General features: G+C 45.8%; 1 protein-coding gene across 1 annotated transcript in view; it reads right to left on the reverse strand.

Annotated features, from left to right (window-relative positions):
• The window catches only part of DOCK11 (dedicator of cytokinesis 11), a 240,901-nt gene that overhangs the window by 72,494 nt on the left and 152,390 nt on the right, over positions 1-16,017 (reverse strand). Inside the window, exons 43-46 of the mRNA XM_066581860.1 lie at positions 14,686-14,799; positions 8,694-8,909; positions 5,237-5,294; positions 2,727-2,833 (exon numbers count right to left, since the gene is read on the reverse strand). Of these exons, the coding sequence (XP_066437957.1) occupies positions 2,727-2,833; positions 5,237-5,294; positions 8,694-8,909; positions 14,686-14,799 (495 nt within the window). The remainder of the gene's footprint in view (positions 1-2,726; positions 2,834-5,236; positions 5,295-8,693; positions 8,910-14,685; positions 14,800-16,017) is intronic.

Raw genomic sequence — 16,017 nt, forward strand, 5'->3', positions numbered from 1 at the left:
AACCCTGAATCCAAAATTGGATTGCAAAGGGTTAACTCTGCCATTACACAAGGGAATAAATAAAACTTGCACCTCGAAGGTTCCATCATCTTAAGTTTTAGCTGCTATGACTATATTTACTTGGTTTGCTGCATGAAACTCCAATAAAACAAGCCATTTAGATGTAATACAGGTCATATCACTTCCTACCTTTTCCTTTGCACTGACTGACTTGCTGTCTATTCACTTTCATAAAAAATAAGGGCTCGTTCACATGGGTGTATTGTCACCGCGTATTACACACGTGTAAATCCCATGCACACTACGCAGTGAATGGAGTCAAAAAGTCAATGGACTTTCATTAATCCATGCGCACCAGCACGTGGATACTGTGTATCGATACAAAAGAGAAATAGATGGCAGCGTGAGTCCCATACACTTGTATGGGCTGTGCATGAGGCAAAGGTATTGTATCAGGAAAACAACCCTTGTCCTATGATCTATTCAAACCTATTGATATTAACTCTGGTGGACTATTAATCTGAATGGCCATCATGGACAGATGTAGCAAACTTTTATAAAGTTTTATTTATATTCTGCCATGAGCTAACAGTTACAAACACACCGCGGACCGTATAGTAGTTAGTAACAGAAATGAGTGCATAATGTCCTTAAATGTTAAAGATATCCCACTTTACCAGGGCACATACACCCGCTGGATGCAGAGAACAGCACACATGGAGGGTGACTATATATTAAAGTGGAAGTACAGAGCCGAATAATGGACACAAAAAAACAGAACAAGAATAAAAAAAGGGAAGGGTGGAGGGCAGACCGGATGTAGTAAACTTTAATGTAACATTTACTATGTTTTTAGGCATGATGCAGCTATCTTTAAATTGACATTTAAAGGGGTACTCCCATCTTAAATTCTGCTGCATGTTGTGGTCCATTCCATTCTGTGTGAAAGCGCCCTACAGAGGACCTGCCATTTTAGTGACATATGTATCTGTTTAGTAAGCGCTTGTATTCCCTATAATATAACCATTCAGAAGTGTGTTCTCTTTGAGCTCTGCTTTGTACCATTCCTCCTGGAAAAGCGTGAGGAAATTGACAATTTGCTGTTATTGTTCCCTTTGTCAATGTGACAGTCTGAGACTATACAATCAGTGCGGACAGCGTCACGGACACACCTTACTGACAAAAGCAATGGTCATACACAGCTACTAAGTCATATATTTCCAGGATTAACAGAGGAAAGGGCAAAGTTCTAAGAAAAGACGCTCACCATTGATCCTCAGGATAGGTTATCAATAGTTGTTCGGCCAGGGCCTGCCGCTCCGGATCCTGGCCAATCAGCTGATCGGGCGCCTACTGGCAGCGCTGTTCTACACTAGGGGTTGGAGCAGAAGCAGCATCTTCAACCCCTGCATTAGTGCCATCAATTATAACTGCAGCTGTAGCGCTCATTGAAATCAGTGGGCCTGCAATTACAGGTGTCGGCCACTACACAAGGGTTGGAGCAGCGGCATCCCCTTTGAACTTAGTGTATATCGGTGCTGTCAGCTGGTGCCCAATCCTGAGAATAAGTTATCAATAGTATTTTTCTACTTGTTCTTGTCAACTGAAAGAGCACTGAGTAAATGTGGCTACTCTCTACGCATATAAAGTGTTATGTACACAAATTAATAGTTTCAAAAGAAAAAAAGGTATTTTGGTCAAAACTAACAACTATAAGCTCATTACTATATTTCCTGAAGTGCACTATTAGGGCTTATTTCGACGACCGTATGTCGGCTCGGTTTTCACGCCGAGCCAATATACGGTGTCCTTGTCTGCCGGAAGGGGGGGGGGGGAGGATGGAAGAGCCAGGAGCAGGAACTGAGCTCCCGCCCCTTGCCGCTATTTGCAATGGGAGGGGTGGGACGGGGGCGGAGCTAAGCAACAATACTTAGCTCCACCCCCACCTATTGCAAATAGTGGAGAGGGGCGGAGAGGGGGCGGGAGCTCAGTTCCTGCTCCTGGCTCTTCCATCCTCCTCCCCCTGCAGACAAGGACACCATATATCGGCTCGGCGTGAAAACCGAGCCGATATACGGTCGTCTGAAATAGCCCTTAGGTTGCTGTGAGCAACAGGGTTGCTACTATTAGTGCACAATCTTTGACACAAGAGATGTACACTTCTTATTAAAATGTGCTTTACAATAATATGTACAAATGAAATTACAAAACGAGCTTTTCCAGCTTTAAAATACTGATGATCAATCCTCAGAATAGATCAGCAATAATTGATCAGTGAGGCTCTGCCAGCTGGAACTCCGCCAATCACCTGTACGCCGGGGCAGCACTGATCTGCTGTGTCCAAGAAAGATACAGCTCCATACACAGTGCTGAGGCCGGAAATGGCATAACAGGCACAGTTCACATTCACTTCAGCCTCCGCAGACTGTACCGGGCTGTGTGCTTACACTGCAGATCTATGCACTGAAACACCGGGTCAGACAAGCAGCGGGAGAGAATAGGTCATCAATAGATTAATGCTGGAAAACCCCTTTAATGCAGGCGCTATACATTTGAAGAGATATACTGGAACCTAAATATCATGTCTGTGTTACTGTCCACGGTATCTGGTGGTTTTATTACATTGTGACATGTCGCCATCCTCTATTTCCCAACTTCTCATGTAGATGCTGTATTGTTACACTTGTCTGAGAACTGACACCATAAACGAAGCAGCGTAATGTTACCTCGCTGTAGTAGACATCCAGGATGCCAGCATCTTCTTTCATGGCTGCCTCCTCATCAATATTGGGGGTGATCTTCTTAAATACAGAACATCCGCTGTGAAACAATTCTGAGAAAAACAAATATGTAATCAGGATTATTCTCTTCATAAAATATCTACCATAAAAGATACTATTTACTAGCATGCCTTCAGCATTATGTAGGTAGTCTATGTAAAGCTTCACAAAATCACTCCCTGTTTTCATTAATGGGTCTGTCCAGCTTGGAAAAAACATTTTTGTTCAGCCTATCTCTTGTGCAGAGGGGAGAGCTGTTACAAATGGCTAATTTTCATGCAAGTAAATTGCAGTACCATTTTAGGCCACTGCATAACGTATGGAGCTCTGTTAGTTCCAGGCACAGTGCTTCTTGCAAACAGCTGACTGGTTGGCGAGCTGGGTGTCGGACCCCCAATGATATCATACTGATGACCTATCCTAAGGATAAGTCATCAGGGTGTGAAAGTATTAATTGGTAGGAAGGCTGCATTTTTCGGTTTACGGTGGCCATATTGAACTCCGCCACGTTAAATTCAGCGCAGGTTTTTTTCAAATGGGAAGGGGATCATGTGATTTAACAATCTTGGTTAGAATTTACTCAGAAACACAATAGAAATGTCAGTTTTGCCCTTGACTTAGTTTATGGACGTGCCAGGTTCCCTTTAAACATTTAATTCTGCTTTCATGAAGATGCTGAAGAACTGCAGGTGGTATTTCTTCACAGCGTTGTAGGATTTGCTGCTTCAGGTGAACCATATTGCACATTTTTTCTACATACACAAGGAACTTTAAATGGGAACACCCCAGAGATAAAAGTCCCAAGGGGGGTTAAATCCGGTGACCCTGGCGACCATTCTACTGGACCTCTACTCCAACCAGTGCACAGGGAATTGCATATTCAGCCGTCTGCATACACAGACACAGTATGGCGCAGGGGGGCACCAACCAGGTGAAAGTAACAGAGCACCTCCCTGTTCTTATAGAGCACAGATAGGAATATAGTATCCTGTAACATATGGAGGTACTTCTCACTGACGAGTAATCTCTCAATGAAGAAGGGCCTTGATGTCAGACACAAGTTACCAACTTTGCCCGGTGTACAGAGGACACTGGCATCGTCTTCATCCCACTTTGTTGGCAGGAAAACACTACAGACTAAACTCTCTAAACTACCTGGAACTTGTCTGGGATTTGCTACTGTTGCTACAAGTTAATGATCTGATGAGCCAGAATGGATCTAACATAATAAGCAATTCCATTTATTCCGATGCATTGAACATTCCATGTCCGGCAGCTTTATTTGTGATGGAAATGCATGATTCACAATATCAATAGTATTTTAATTATTGACTAAGTACTAATGAGACAGTAAAAAGTCACAAAACTAACACATTAACATCAATGGCAGATTATGATCTCGTAAACTGAGAATACTACACACTGGCACGTATCATCTAATTCCATTTAAGAAATGCATTACTACACCTTTCCCCCTTCCCTCTATCCTCCCTCCCCCACCCACCTTCATTTTTTCTCTCTGGTTTTCTCTGTTAAAGTTTCTATATTATTTCTTTTTGTTTCTAGAATGACATCCGCTTTAAGACACTGGACCCTGGTTGAGGCGTAAGGCCCATTTACACGTAGTGATGATCATTTAAAGATCGCTCAAATGACAGTGTGATTGACAGCTTTGAGCGATCATTTTGCATAAACTATTAAGTAGCCACTCAGCTGCTTAATAGCTTATTAGGGTGCAAATGAAGCCTTTAGGCTGCATTCAGGCGAACGTATATCGGCTCGGTTTTCACGTCGAGCCGATATACGTTGTCCTCTTGTGCAGGGGGGGGGGGGGGGATGGAAGAGCCAGGAGCAGGAGAATTAGCCACACCCCCACCTCTCCCCATTCCAAATAGTGCAGAGGGGCGGAGAGGAGGCAGAGAGGGGGCGGGAGCTCAGTTCCTGCTTCTGGCTCTTCCATCCCCCCCCCCCCCTGTAGAGAGAGACAACGTATATCGGCTCGGCGTGAAAACCGAGCCGATATACGTTCGTGTGAATGCACCATTAGCTGAATGCAGTTAATAGCCGGAGGGCTCTTATCTGCTTTCAGCTCCTTTGTTCTCCGACGGGAGCAATGCTAACAGCACTACCCGCAGAGAACTCAGCGTGCAGTCCTCATAAGCCCGCACAATGATTTTTAGGTTGACCTGTATTTAAAGATCAGCTAGCAGTGCACGAAAAGTGCACGATGGGCACGCGTTTAGACACAACAATTAGCGCTCAAATTAGCGCTTTTTAGCGATCATCGCTTTGTGTAAACGGGCTTTTATACATTATTTTAATTGAATGCAATCAGATTTGCAAAACTCATGAGCTGGGGTTTGTTTGTAGCCTCTATTTGGCGGTATTTATATATGTTTGCTTTTCCTGTTAAAATCTGTTAATAAAAAGCAATTTACCAGAAATGCAATACTTACTCTTTCTGTAGAGGAATTCAGCAACCAGGGCGGCTACATGGATGCAACACATTGCAGCCTGGATGAAAAAAGGACATTCAGATGACTTGTATTTCCTTCACACATTTAATTTCAGATAAACATTTCTTCTAATGGTGATTTAAATAACACCCACATGATGTATATAAGAAGAGTGACCAACAGAGGCCAAACAGAGGAAGCCCTGCTGGAAACGTCAGCGACACCCATCTCAGAGGCAGCCAGGAACCTCAGGTTTAGCTGAGACACTTATACTAGTTACATGTCAGCAACCTTCAGACAGCAGTATTTTGGTCATTATGTTACAGCAATATTGTGGAGCTAAAGCCAGGAGAAGGTCGGAAACACAGACGAAATGCAAACCATTGTAACTTCTCTCTGTAGGGGTCACTCCTGGTTTTGGCTCACAAAGGGTCATGCAAAACATTGATCAACATGCTGCGCTATGAAAGTGGCTTTAAATGCTTTGGACTCTTCTGTGGTCTTTCACTTAAATGCATTAATTTGGGGCTGGCAGTAATTGATGCAAGAGGATTTGGTTGAAATATTTTCAGCGTTTGTTGTCTGCAGCTTCTACATATCACTGTGAATAGACACTGCAGAGGGAGTTTTCATAGATCTGTAAGTGAGGCTGGACTGACGCTTTCAGGGTGCATTCACACGAACGTATATCGGCTCGGTTTTCACGCCGATCCGATATACGTCGTCCTCATGTGCAGGGGGCGGGGAGGATGAAAGAGCCAGGAGCAGGAACTGAGCTCCCGCCCCCTCTCTGCCCCTCTGCACTATTTGCAATGGGGAGAGGCGGGGCCAATTTTCAGAACGAAGCCCCGCCCCCGTCCCGCCTCCTTTCATTGCAAATAGTGCAGAGGGGCGGAGAGGAGGCAGAGAGGGGGTGGGAGCTCAGTTCTTGCTCCTGGCTCTTACAGCCCCCCCCCCTGCAGATGAGGACGACGTATATCGGCTCGGCGTAAAAACCGAGCCGATATACGTTCGTGTGAATCCAGCCTAAGGCCCTTTTAAACACAAGGAGAACCTCATGATTCTCATTTGCCCAATCACCAGCTCGTCCGCGCTCAGGTAGCCTGATTAGACTGCACGATTATCCTTGCAGTTCTCGTTCACTTATCGTTCAACAGTTCACATTCCTGGGTGAAACACTGAACAATCGAACAATCAGTTCAGCTGATTTATAAGCACAACTAAGTTCATCTTTGTCATCATAAATTAGCTGATAAAAAGTACAGGAGAGGAGAGATAATCAGCCCATCAGTCCAGACTCACTGACAGATCGCCTACTGGGACTAAGACTGCATTGTTTGTATATAGGGTGAAGCAAACGTCTGGGCACACCTATTCCAATAGAACCTGTCACTTACATTTAGACTTATGAGCTATCTGTTCTAATTTTATAATGGGCGGACTACTTAGCAACACCGCTCAATGCACTGTAGCGGCGGCTTTCAGTGCTCACACCGGGGCAAAGACGGGGAAGGTAAGACTAAAACTCCCATCCTCAGACTCAGCCTGTCACCTACTTTTAGTCCATAAGCTTAGTTTATAGGATTAAATGTAGGCGACAGTGCCTTTCACTGGTGTAATAATGAAAAAATTGACTTCCAATGTGTGAAAGTATTAATTGGTAGGGAGGCTGTATTTTTGGGGGGGTTTGGTGGCCATTTTGAACTCCGCCACACTGAATTCAGCTCAGGTTTTTCAAATAGGAAGGGGATCATGTGATTGAACAATCTTGGCTAGAATTTACTCAGAAACACACTAGAAGTGTTAGTTTTGCCCTTATCTTAGTTTATGGTGCTGTGGGGATGTGCCAGGTTCCCTTTTAACATTTAATTCAGTCTTTGTGAACATGCTGAAGAACTGCAGATGGTATGTCTTCACAGCGTTGTAGGATTTGCTGTTCCAGGTGAACCATAATGCGTATTTTTCTACATACACAAGGAACTTTAAATGAAAACACCCCAGAGATAAAAGTCCGAAGGTGTGTTTCTGAATAAATTCTAGCCAATACTGATATATCGCATGACCCCTTTCCCATTTGAAAAACCTGAGCTCAATTCAATATGACGAGGTTCAAAATGGCCACCATAAACGTCTCCTTCACTAAAAAATGTAGCCTCCCCCCCAATTAATACTTGGAAGTCAATTTTCTCATTATTATAGTAGTCAAACCAGGAGTATCCAGACTTTTGCCTCAGCCTGTACAGTGATATGTAGAAGCTGCATAACACATACCATGCAAAATTTTTAACCCTTTCCAATCCAATTTGTATCCTGGTTTTCCTAGGGGGCTTACTCTATTCTGCCATTATACAACTGCGCTATCTGCTGGCTAAAGCCAGTACTGCATGATGGGACACGTTGGATAGGCTCCAACATTAGAGAGGCTGACCATATACAGTAAGAGAACCCCGACGAACGTCTTCCAACATCTGAGCTGTACAGCCTTAAATCATAATGTCTTCAGACATCAGACAGGGGATTGGAAAGGGTTAATCAAAGGGGGTTTCTGGGACTTGAAAAAAAAAGAAACACATGTATATTCACCTACTCCAGCGGTTCCCTGTCCAGCATTGGAACTCCAGTGCCTGTTGCTTGGACCTTGGAGCAAGCAGTGGGCAGTCACATGCTGTACATTGTGCACGTGAGCGCTCAGCCAATCACAAACGTCAACAGTAGGGATGAGCGAACGTGTCCGTTACGGACACATCCGCACCCGGACACCGGCTTTGGCGAACACTGCAGTGTTCGCGCGTAAGTGTCCGGGTGCCGCCGGGGGGCGGGGAGATGCGCGGCGGCGCGGGCGGCAGTAGCGGGGAACAGGGGGGAGCCCTCTCTCTCTCCCTCTCCCCCCCACTCCCCGCCGCACCCCCCCGCGCTGCCACGGCGGCCCCCGAACTTTTTCGCCCGAACACTGAAGTGTTCGCAAAGTTCGGTGTTCGGGCGAAAAAGGGGCGGAGCCGAACGTGTTCGCTCATCTCTAGTCAACAGCCATGGAAGAATCACCATTGAAGTGTGTGATTGCCTAAGCGGTCACGTACACAATGATCGGCACATGACCCCTCGCTGGCTTCTTCAAGGTTCTGAGCAGCAGCCACCGAGACTCCAGTGCTGGATGGGGAACCACTAGAGTAAGTGAGTATACATTTTTCTTTATTTTACACCATTTTACGCCTATAACATTTTTAATGTCCTGGAAAATCCCTTTAAACCCCTCAGCAAGAATGATTATCAGCCCAAAATACATGTAAGTAAGTAAAAATAAAATGCCCTCCAAAAGGTGTCCATAGCCTTCAAGTAGCCTAATTGTGACCTGACTCAGCAAAAAAAATGATGCAAATATAACTGAAAAATCACGGAAGGGCACAGTGTTCAACTTTAAGAACAAGCTGAGGGCCGCAGCGTTCCCCGATGCACCCACCTCTGAGTAGTCTCCATTTTTGATGTGGATCTTGGCCATACTCTCCAGCCAGGTCTTTCTAAGCTCGGGTGTACTAGCATAGGACTTAGCCAGGCTGTACTGCAGATCTATCAACATCTCAGGATCTCTCTCGTGTTCCTTCATTTGGGCTGTTGCCATGATAACTGTGCGGATTCTCTTTGTAAGATCTTTCACTTCGGAGGGAAATGCTGTTGCCTGTTCCACGCCACATTAAGAGATAGTAGAAAAAAAACTGTCCATGAACAACACTCATAGGCAAGTATTGTAACTGCTGGTGACAACAACCTCTTCACTTGTGTATGACTCTTGGTTAAGACATTAAGCCTATCAAACACATCTACAAACAGTGGATAGCATAAGAATATGTTTTATTGGTATAGCACCAGCATATTCCTCAGCGCTTCAGGCCGCGTTCACATCTGTGGGCGGCCTCCGGTAAGATTTATGTTCTTCACGTTCATCACAGGAAGTACCGGATCCGGCAAGCGAATGGCACAAGATGGAACCCATTGGCACTGTCTGGGCACCGAAACGCGTTGTCTTTTATGAATTAAAGTACTGAAAACTTATGCCAAGTGTACTTTTCGGTGAAAAACTTTGGAGTCTTAACTTCAAGGAGGGGGATTCTGGATACCATACCCCCCTCCTACTAAGTAAGTGTTTGTTGTGATGCTGACTATATTTCCATTGTATACTCTTTGTGGCACAATATCCGGTAGCGCAGGAATTTTTGACTATAAAGGGGTCTGTACAGCTTCCACCATGCTGTCCAAAATTTCCCTGGATGATATAGCGCAGCATTCTGTGACGCCGTATATGCATACCGTATGTGCAACAGATACGTAGTAACACATAGAAAAAAAGAGGTGGGGCAACCTAAGAGATGAATAGGTGATGAAGAACTGAAATTCCCATGGAGTGCAGAAAATAAGGAGTAAGCCCACTGGTATAACCAGTCCACAGTAAGGAGTTCAGCCAACCCAGATGAACGCTATATCTATGGGATGAGTGTATCAACTAAGGTCAGCGTCAAAGTAGAAATATTCAAAAGAAGAAAAAGAGAAGAGTGGAGAAACGTCTACAAAATGGGTATACCAATTAGTAGAGGAATTATCGAGGTAGTCGATAAGGTGCTGCCAGTCCAAATATCGCCACCATAGAGAATGGCGAGTGAAAGTACAAATCACGAGAGACAGAAAATAATGGACTGTAGGTGCAACTTTTAGAACACTCTTTTCAGCTGGTGGCTGTAAGGAAGATTCCTTTGGATTTACTGTCCTCTTAGGCTGCCTGTCCACGGGCGTTATTGCATTGTGTTCCCCACGGTGCAAATCCGGCCGCGGGGAACGCAATGCACGCTTGCCGTAGCATTGCTATGGAAAGCGCAGCCCCCCTGTCTACGAGCAGAGAATCATAGCGATTCTCCGTCCGCGGCCGGCAAATCGCAACATGCTCCGACTTGCCGCGATTCTCCGTGGTGAGTCCATCTGTCAGATAGGCTCACCGCGGAGATCCGTCTGCCGGCTCCTGCTACTGCAATGCCCATGGACAGGCAGCCTTAAGGCCCAATGTCCACGGAAGATCCACAAATCAAGCCGCCCATGGGGAAATATGGATGTCCACAAATGAAATAAAGCATGCAGATTTGATTTGCGGTCCCTTTGGTTTGCTTCATTTCAGTGTGGATCCCGCATGGACGGCTTCCATTGAAATCAATGGAAGCCGTCCGATTCGCGGCACGTCCGCAATTGAATTGTCGCGAATTTCGCAGAAAAGGCAGGAGCTTGAAAAAAGAAACTCCACTGCTCATGTGCGGCGCTGGCGCTTCCACACACATCTGCAGTGAAGAAAATGAAGACTCAGACGGGCAAGTAAAAGACACGCAGTGTCCTCGCGGGCAGAGTCGGGTTCCGCTGCGGGCTCCCCCATGTGCGTAATCTGATTCGTCTGTAGACATGGGGCCAAAATCCTGTGTAGACTGCTGAGGCACATAAAATTGGATAAACGCTCAGTTGCAGCTGTCTGAACTTTGTATTGAGATTAGAGAATGTATTAGGCCTTCCTACAGATGTGTGTTTTTAGAGCACACATAAAACTGGATACTGGGAAGGAATCTGACTGGCCTGGTTGGCACGTGCCAGAGAACTGGTGCAGCACAAGAGTGGGAGGTCCGGATTATGAACTGTTGGCAGCACGTAGAGCACAGCTAGGCTGGGAGACAGAGTTATGAGAGAAACTGTTAAAAACAGAGAGATCCTTATATACAGGACTTTAAAGGGGTTGTCCCGCGCCGAAACGTTTTTTTTTTTTTTCAATAGCCCCCCCGTTCGGCGCGAGACAAACCCGATGCAGGGGTTTAAAAAAAAAAACGGATAGTACTTACCCGAATCCCCGCACTCCGGTGACTTCTTACTTACCTTGCGAGGATGGCCGCTGGGATCTTCACCCACGGTGGACCGCAGGTCTTCTCCCATGGTGCACCGTGGGCTCTGTGCGTTCCATTGCCGATTCCAGCCTCCTGATTGGCTGGAATCGGCACACGTGACGGGGCGGAGCTACGAGGAGCAGCTCTCCAGCAAGAGCGGCCCCATTCAGAAGGGAGAAGACCGGACTGCGCAAGCGCGTCTAATCGGGCGATTAGACGCTGAAATTAGACGGCACCATGGAGACGAGGACGCTAGCAACGGAGCAGGTAAGTGAATAACTTCTGTATGGCTCATAATTAATGCACAATGTACATTACAAAGTGCATTAATATGGCCATACAGAAGTGTATACCCCACTTGCTGCCGCGGGACAACCCCTTTAATCAATTCTATCTCACAGTACAAGAGATATTATAGAATGTTGCAGCACTTAGGTTTGGCATGTTCCATTCGTGTGTTCCATGTTTTCTTCCAGGCACTTAGGGCACCAACTAAAGGCTAATAGAGTAATGCAATTTCTGACCAATCTAGACAGATAATGTCAGAGTAAGGCCCAATGTCCACGGGCGGATTTTAATGATAAAATCCACGCGAGTCTCCCGCGCGAGAGATCCGCAGCTCTAGGCGCCCATAGGGACGCATTAGCATCTGCAGAACAGTTTAGAGCATGCGGATGTGATTTTTTCCGCGGCGTGCAAATTGCATGCACAGGAAGGAATCGCAGCATGCTCCATTTTTCTCATATCCCACGGGACAGCTTCCATTGAAGTCAATGGAAGCCGTCCAATCCGCGGCACAGCCACGGCTGTCACTGTGGGCATGCCGCAGATCCGCGGAGATATAAAAAAAAAAAAAAGTATATATATTGCACTGTGCATGCGCCCGGCACGTCAGGACTCATCTGCCGTGTTGAAGAAAGAAGATCCAGCTGGCACATAGGAAACCCGCGCTGGATCTGGACAGGTAAGAAAATGTATTTTTCTGTCCATGTCTGCGGGCACGCATGGATACTGCTGCGGGATTCAGCAGTGAAATCTGTGTGTGCAGGTGGACATGAGGCCTAAAGGTTTCACATCAACAGACATAAGATTTATAAAGTAAAACAATTAGCTCATGCCCACAGCCGTATGTGTAAACCGGTTTACACATTTTGCAGCCATACGTTCTGCCAGCAGAGACTGCATACGGCTGCACATGCCCGCGTATCAGAGCGGGGACGTGTATGAAAATGCTGCCTATACACAATGTACGCTTTGCACTGGATGGCGAGTGGCCGGGATAGGTGATGGTTTTTAGAAGCATACATATAGTAACAGTCAATGAATGGGAACGGCATGGGTCCATAGGATGACAATATACATGTTAGGCTTCATTCCTTCACTCTTTCTTATCTTCTCAAAAAGACTCAGGTGAATTGCTGTAATTTAGATAAAATCTGAATACAGCGGTACCTCAGCTTGCGAGCTTCTTGACATGCGAGCAGGCTCTCTCCCGAATTTTTTCTCTGATTTAAGAGCAAAAATTCGGGTTACGAAGCTTGCAAGCTGACACTCGGGTGGGGGGGTCTAATACTCACCTACCGCCAGCGTTCCGGTCCTCGTGATGGTCTGTGGGGCTGCTGCAGGCTGCCACGTCCTCCTCCACGCCGTCAGAGCATTTTTTCCCTGGAAGTGGGACTTGAATACCCCGCCTCCAGCAAGCTAATGCTCTGATTGGATAATCCAGTGCCATGTCAGCCAATGAAAGCCGGCACTTGATTAACCAATCACAGCCATTCAATGATGTTTTTTATGTAGTTTAAGTCAAAGTAACTACTAAAGGTAAAAAACTGCTTAAATGTCGATTTAATCCATGTATGTATGGCTTGAGGAAGGTGCTTGCATGCACCGAAACGCGTTTCCTTTATCGTGTCAGCAATAAAGAAACTTTTCCACCTAAGCACTGGTCGGAACACTACAGCGATAACAATATATTTATATGAAGTGTCATCACTAGGAGGGGGCTTCTGTGGAGTGGGCTACTGACAGACCATGGAAAAACGCAGCGTTTTCCGCGCGTTTTTCGCGGCATTTTTGCGGCTTTTCCGTTAATTTCCTTTGACATTCATGGGTGCATTAAGAGAAAAATAAGGACACATATGCAACTGACAGTTCCTATGTTAAAAATTGCAACGGACCGAAAAAAAAAAACGCAAATGGACAAGAACATTCTATCCTAATTGCTCTTCAGAAAAAATGCAAAACGCAAAGGAAAAAAAAAATCGCAAGTGGGTAGGCGCCCTTATAGCTGTCCTATGAGCACAGGATTTTTTTATTAACTGTTTTGTTTTCTTTCCTGAAGGAACAAGCTGCGGATAGGATAGGAAAAGTTGTTAAAGCTATGTAAACAGGCGCAGGTCAAACCAAGAGTCAGACAAGAATCAGGAATACCTACACAGAATTCAGGGAACCTATTACTCAGGCCAGTAGGGGAGGGTACCTTAAGTAATTCAATAATCCACAGGATTGCTTAGGGATAGGAAATGCTAGCCCTTTAAAAAGTGGTTAAACTGCATGTGCCACACCGAAGGAGCAGAAAACACCGTTGTTAGGTATAGCAGACAGGTCTGCTGCTCTGCCCTGTCCGTTATCTGAGTTTGTATTTATTCTACTCCAGCATCTCTGGAGTTAACCAATCACTCCACTATATAGCTTCCCCAGAGCCGCTATCTAGTGCTTCTAGGTTGTTGTTGTACTCCTATGACGGCTCGTGGCTGCTGCTCCTGCAATCTCTCTGTGACAACTGATTTCAAGTCTGCTGTAGCTGTAAGCTACTTGGGCTTCATCCCCTCGGTTCCTGTTTCAGCTTGCTATGTCCTGTTCCGGTTAGGGCCTTGACAGGGTTATTCAGCACCCAGGTTCCAGCTCATGGACGTCCTTATGGGGATGATTACCCCGCTCAGTTAGGCAGGGACTTCATTACCCCATTCCAGCTCAGGGCTAGCTCAGTCCCAGTCTCTGCCTTGTACCAAGCTACATTCCAAGGAGCGAGCATCCGGTCTCTGGGTCGGCTGTCAGTCCTTTCTGGGTGGGTTCCCCTGTTCGGGGGAACGACACAGTGGTTCCACATCCAAATCCGTAACAACCGTCAGTCGTGACTGGCGAGTGGAGGAGGTGAGCAGCATTTCCAGGCATGGCCATAACAAATAACTGATATTGGTTACCACTAAGAACATTTCTGAAGCATGAACCAAAAGAATTTTTGACTTATGGGACAGATTTCCATTGGCTGCAGACGATAGTTTTTGGTAGTGTAGACAAACAATAATTGTCAAAGAATGTATAATTGTTCATACCATGAATGATACTAGCTACTTCTATGGCCAGCTTTCAACTATAATGAACCGCATCCACTTCCAGCAGGCAGCTATGTGCTCATGTGTCTATGACGTATCAGAAGATCATTTGTCTGGATCTTCTCCATAGTTCTGGCAAGCATTATGAAACACTGGTATGTTAAACGTCAAACAAATTACATCATTCAGAACAAAATAACATGAAAAATACCTTCATTGCTCTGTCACTGTTTGCAAAATTGTTAATAATAGAAAGTGATTCCTGGAATCTAGATCCTCCGCTAAGAGCCACGTCTGCAATCAGTTGGCTTACAGCAATAATGATCTGGAAAAAGAGAAGGACGGAATAGCGTCATTATTCTGCACAGCCTTCATATTAGAACATATTACTGAGCATTTAAAGGGGGTTATTCCAGCAGAAACGTTTGTTGCCTATTCATAGGATAAATATATGATGGCTGGGACCTCCATGGTTCATTAGAACAGCGAACCTCAAGTCTCCTAGGTGAACGAAGAAGCAGTGTGCATACGTAACCACCGCTCTATTCAATCCTATGGGACTGAGGGAGAAAGCATAAAATGTTAAACTGTTGAATTATTATTAACTTCTAACTATTAGGCTGCATTCAGATGGAACTGAGCTCCCGCCCCCTCTCTGCCTCCTCTCCGCCCCTCTGCACTATTTGCAATGGGGAGAGGTGGAGCGGGGCTAAGTTACGAGAATTAGCCCCGCCCCTGTCTCGCCTCTCCCTATTGCAAATAGTGCAGAGGGGCGGAGAGGAGGCAGAGAGGGGGCGGGAGCTCAGTTCCTTCTCCTGGCTCTTCCATCCTCCCCCCCCCTGCACACGAGGACAACGTATATCAGCTCAGCGTGAAAACCGAGCTGATATACGTTCGTCTGAATGCAGACCCCATAATATCATGAAAATATATTAAAGTTACAAATGAAAATAAAAAATTACAGATGAAACATATAATTATAATGAGGTCTATGAAAATAAGTTTTTTATCATTGTGCCCAATAATCGTTATCTAATTAGCCGAGAAATATTAGTTTGCTGGCATGCTCTCCCTTCACAACGCTCCTTCCAGCAGACAGAATTTCACCAGCTTTTGAAAACATTCTTTCTGCAGGAACCAAAGGTACCGAAGCTGGTACAAATTGGAGTAGGGTTGGAATTACTCGATCGAGCATTGTCCTTAGCGAGTATCTCCCCGCTCGGAAGAAAAGGTTCGGCTGCCGGCGCGGGTGAGAGGTGAGTTACGGCAGTGAGCAGGGGGGAGCGGGGGGGGGGGGGGGGGAGAGGGAAAGAGAGATCTCCCCTCCGTTCCTCCCCGCTCTCCCCCGCCTGCCGCCGGCACCCGAACCTTTTCTCTCGAGCGGGCAGGTACTCTCTAAGAGCAATGCCCGATCGAGTAATTGCCCTTAGCGAATATGCTCGCTCATCTCTAGTTGGCATATTTTCCCCCATATTTTAAAAGGATTGTCTCCTAAACGACCTGGGGGTGGCATTTTTAAGTACAAAGAAAGTTCTGACGGGAC

Source organism: Eleutherodactylus coqui, chromosome 10 (genome assembly GCF_035609145.1).
Source record: "Eleutherodactylus coqui strain aEleCoq1 chromosome 10, aEleCoq1.hap1, whole genome shotgun sequence".
Lineage (NCBI taxonomy): Eukaryota > Metazoa > Chordata > Amphibia > Anura > Eleutherodactylidae > Eleutherodactylus > Eleutherodactylus coqui.